The 5,050-nt window shown below is 34.4% G+C and overlaps 1 protein-coding gene across 3 annotated transcripts; it reads left to right on the top strand.

The window, feature by feature from the left end:
- The first annotated feature begins 213 nt into the window (after window positions 1–213).
- LOC133738272 (uncharacterized) lies at window positions 214–2,701 on the top strand. 3 transcript variants are annotated; one of them, XM_062165781.1, is made up of 6 exons: window positions 214–397; window positions 1,387–1,425; window positions 1,520–1,714; window positions 1,842–2,036; window positions 2,131–2,307; window positions 2,399–2,701. In XM_062165781.1, exons 1-6 carry the CDS (start codon window positions 274–276, stop codon window positions 2,422–2,424), a joined length of 756 nt encoding a protein of 251 aa, XP_062021765.1. In that variant the 5' UTR covers window positions 214–273; the 3' UTR covers window positions 2,425–2,701. The 3 variants fall into 3 exon arrangements, with proteins under 3 accessions (XP_062021765.1, XP_062021774.1, XP_062021757.1); XM_062165790.1 differs by having other exon boundaries at window positions 1,384–1,425; window positions 2,405–2,701; XM_062165773.1 differs by having other exon boundaries at window positions 1,384–1,425.
- The last annotated feature ends 2,349 nt before the right edge of the window (window positions 2,702–5,050 follow it).

Raw genomic sequence — 5,050 nt, 5'->3', positions numbered from 1 at the left:
GTGCTGCCAAAACGTACGTACATACATATGTTTATATCCACGGTCCACGTTATGGACCTATGGATCTCCCTTGATTGAACAATGGCATCTCGCCAGAGAAAAGAAAAAAGAAAAAAAAAACACGTTTCCATTATAATTAGTAGTAAATATTTTTACATCAAGAAGATGTCGGTACAATTTTTGAGCTATAAATAGCCCTCACTGGCCTCTTCATTTCTCAAACACTGAGTTTAGATCGAGTTGAGTGAGAGAATACTATTGAGTTTCAGAAATATGTTGAAAGTGAGTTTCTTAATGTTGCTTGCCATGGCTTTGGCAGCAACAAATACTCATGCTCGCTTAGATCTATTTGGCCACCAGCTGCTTACCTCCAAGAGCCAACCAGATCCCAATTCTGGTAATTTCTTGTACCAAATTAGCTTGCTATATAAATTAATTAGTTCAAGTTCAAGATTTACATGTTTATATTATTGTTTGTCTATATTTCTACATGTTATATTATATCATAATAGACATACATTACTATTGTAATTGATTAACTTATACTCACGTTATTGTTCAATTACAAGGAGGAAAATTCCATATCTAGTGTGCAGATGAGAATATATACATCCCACATGGGAAAATGGGACATTGCTTATGGATTTATAAGGGTTTGGGTCATTCCATCCATTGCCAATTGGTTTTGGATGTGAACTCTATATTACTTTATCACACCCTTATTTGTGCCAGTTGGGTTTGTGACAAGCGTCCACCTGAGTTTGCGAAGTGTATTTGTGCAAACCAGAAAACCAACTGCAGAACTCCAAATTTAACTAATTAACTTTAAAGAAAATACGAAATAATTTTGTTGTTTTTCATCAATATTGTTGTAGTTGTCTAGTTCACATATGGTACTACGTACTGTATATAATTCATCTGAAAAAATATAAGTATTATAACTCTTTTGGAATTATATATCCACATAGATGCGGCAAAAGCATGCATCAAATCAACGAGAACTAACTGTATGGAATGGACCCCTGCCTCTGACATATAATTGAAATGGCCAGTACCTATATGCATATGTAAGTGTATTTCATATGGAACATACATAAAGTGCTCGATAATTAATTCCAACAATTTTTTCGCCGAAAAAATTAAGAAAAGAGAAGTGTCTCAAATCAGAATTGACGAAGAGAAGAACTGGTGAACCAATATACTAGACATTACCAACATTTGGGGACATCCGATTAAATGGGGATGATTAATAGAAAAAAGAATCAAGAAAAAGAAATAAGTTTTGCCATGCTTAAGATTGATGACACTTGTAAATTGAAAAAATATCCAAATTTTATTGATTTACTGATTACTTGTATTAATAAACCATTTTGTCGGGTGCAGAAGAAGCGAAGATGCTCAAATCAGCAACCACTAAAGCGGCCGGTAATTTACTAATATGAATCAATAGTCATTAATTACTGTCTTCATCAACCATACTAAATTTCTTTCTGCGTTACTAAAATGCGCATATATGCAGAAAAATTGATGAATGCAGCAGCTGTAGTCCAAGAAGAGAAACCGAGCAGCAGCAAAGTGAAAGCAGATACAATTCCATATTCAGAATGCCAGGAAACCTGCAACTATACATGTGTTTGCACACTTATTTGGCCACCTGAACTATCACAGTGCATTTGTGCTGGATCAAGCAAATTATCAACCACTAAAGCGGCCGGTAATTAACTAATATGAATCAATAGTAATTATTACTGACTTCATCAACCATACTAAATTTCTTTTTTTTTTGAAAGGCCATACTAAATTTCTTTATCTGTTACTAAAATGCGCATATACATATGCAGAAAATTTGCTTAAGCCAGCTGCTGTAGTCCAAGAAGAGAAACCGAGTAGCAGCAAAGTGAAAGCAGATACAATTCCATATTTAGAATGCCAGGAAAACTGCAACTATACATGTGTTTGCACACTTATTTGGCCACCTGAACTATCACAGTGCATTTGTGCTGGATCAAACAAATTATCAACCACTAAAGAAGCCGGTAATTAACTAATATGAATCAATAGTCATTAATTTCTGTCTTCGTCAACCATACTAAATTTCTTTATGTGTTACTAAAATGCGCATATATGCAGAAAAATTGCAGAAGGAATTGGACTTGGTGTCCAAACCAGTTGCAAAATTGGAAGGAAGCTTTCTTCCATATCCGGAATGCATCGAAAAATGTGATGAGTGTGTAATCTGCACTAGAGTTTATCCGATTGAGGCGGCATATTGCTATTGTGGCATGAATCCATCAATTCAGAAATCGGGTAACAATCTTAATTATTTTAACACGTGCTTAATTAAATTTGATTATATAGCTGCTAATTACAGTTACTTGTTTCTTTTTTGTTACTGGAGATGCAGGCATAGCCCTCCCGGTCTAGCTTAGCTGCTAGCTGTTCGATTCTTCCCTGAATGGTCGACTACGTACAACGATGAATAAAAGGGCTATAATTTGTTTGATTTACTCCTTCTGATGATGCCTAGAGTTCCTTTGAGTTGTCTTAATGGTGTGTGTTAAGACTTGAGTTTCTCTATAGAATAAGCTTGCTATGTATGCATGTAAGCGGTCTTATATTGTACGCTGGTTGTCAGTTTCGATTGGCTAATTAGTTTGTAATGAAATAAAGTTTACGAGCTTTAGCATTACATACTACTATACTAGTCAGCTTTAGCATTACATACTAGTCTTTTGCAAGGTCATAGTGAGCTGTTTCTAGCATTATTTTAAGAATATAAACAAAAAAAACCTATTATTTTAAGAATATAACAACTAATCCGATAAAAAAAAAAACCTATTTTGATAAGAAAACAATGAATATGCGTACATCACTAAAATACCCGCATCATTATTAATGGAAAACTATTAATAATTGAGACGTTTACAGAGATGATACAAATAACACCGAACTCTGATGGAAAAAGCTCAGGCTAATTCTCAATTATTACCGGCAATATATGATACTAAACCCCTTACATTATTTCTAGTTGAAAGGCTAATCGATAGAACTGGGACAAATTTGTCACTTTTGATTACTATACATTAATTAGTCCTTATTTTTTGCAGCATATTCACCAAACATACATCATTGTCTTATAAAGAAAAACGTTTTCCATATTTCCATCATTTGACATCAACATCAAGAGCGGTGAAAAATTCTGACCCAACTGATCTGGACCTAATATATACCCTTCTAGTGAGGGATTATTTTTTGTTTTTTGTTTTTGTCTTTTCTAGGGATAGGGCATTAGACCAACTTTTTGATCATATTTTAGCATCTTAATCGTTCAGTTTTTAGGTCCTAATATGTAGATGACTTCTGCAAACTTTCAGCCAAATTGATTATCGTTAAGGCATTCAAAACGGCGACTTAAGATTATAAGTATGAACGGTTCAAGTTTGACAGATTTGATTCGTTCATTAATTTAATCTAGTTTGATACCTTAACGATCACTGATTTGGCTGAAAATTTGCAGAAATGATCTATACATTAGGACCTAAAAATTGAACGGTTGAGATTCTGTAATCTTTCAGCCAAATTGATTATCGTTAAGGCATTCAAAACGGCAACTTAAGATTATAAGTATGAACCGTTCAAGTTTGACAGATTTGATTCGTCTATTGATTTAATCTAGTTTGATACCTTAACGATCACCGACTTGGCTAAAAATTTGCAGAAATGATCTATACATTAGGACCTAAAAATTGAACGTACGGTTGAGATGCTGAAATGTGATCGAAAAGTTAGTCTAATGCTCTATCCCTAGAAAAGACCTCCGCATATATATGGACACACACACACAATGCTTCTCTACTAAGGACCTCCGCATATATTAAAATATGCAGATTTCCTTGATAGACTCACTTTTCAATCGCATATCCATATTTTGACCATTCAGTTTTTAGGTCTTAATGTGTAGATCACTTTCGCAAATTTTCAGCCAAATTGATAATCGTGAAGGCATTCATAACTGCGATTTGCAATTATAAACATGAACGGTTCAGATTTGACAGATTCAGTTTGCTCATTGATTTAATCTAGTTCGATATCTCAACGATCATCAATTTGGCTGAAAATTTACTGAAGCGATCTATACATTCAGGACCTAAAAACTGAACGGTCGAGATGTGGATATGCGATTGAAAAATGAGTCTATCAAGAAAATATGCATATTTTAATATATGCGGTGATCCTTAGCAGAGAAGCACCACACACACATGCATGCCTGCATGAATCAACGTGGTATATAGTGCTATGGAAACAAACAAACTATTTGACGATGGTGGTGATTGCTTCATATGAACTTAAAATTTGTTGGATGTATAATTTGTAACAAGGACATGACTCATATATATGTGTGTGTGTGGTAGGTGATTCATCAACACATCTAAGCTTTGCACTATTTTCAGTTTGTCTCGTGGGTTGAGTCAATCGTTGTGGGGGGGGGGGGGGGGGGGGGGGGGGGGAGGCCGGCTGCCTCAGGCCACCGGTCTCCGGCGGGCCTCCGCCAATTTTCTTTTTAATTTTACATATATACGTTGTATAAGTATATATAATATTGTTCTTTCCCCCATTATCTGTTGTGTGGACGTGCTAGTGCAGCGGTAACATAGTTTTGCTGTTGTTAGCAGCACCAAGGTTTGAAACAAAGTGGCCCCTCTTTTTGTCTTCTTTTTCCTTTCTTAATTAGTTTCTTTGTAATTAAACATTTTTTTTTGTTTTCCTTCTTTTTCCAGCTTCTATGGAAAGAATATTTTGGAATTGAATACTAATGTATTTGCCATTTGTTTTTCATTGGTTTCTTTTGTAATTAAATATATTTTGTTCCTTTTTATTTTTTCAACTTCTAAGAGAAAAATTATTTTGGAATTGAACACCTTTTTTTTTTTAATTACTATTAATGTAGGGGTTTAATTACTATTTTTTTGTTCCTTAATGTAGGGGTTTAATTACTATAGATCATCTCTGCAAAATTTCAGCCAAATTGATGGTCATTAAGGTATCTAAT

Source organism: Rosa rugosa, chromosome 1 (genome assembly GCF_958449725.1).
Source record: "Rosa rugosa chromosome 1, drRosRugo1.1, whole genome shotgun sequence".
Taxonomy (NCBI): Eukaryota; Viridiplantae; Streptophyta; class Magnoliopsida; order Rosales; family Rosaceae; genus Rosa; species Rosa rugosa.
Note: the sequence above shows the minus strand (reverse complement) of the source record. Positions and strands in the feature narration are given on the sequence as shown.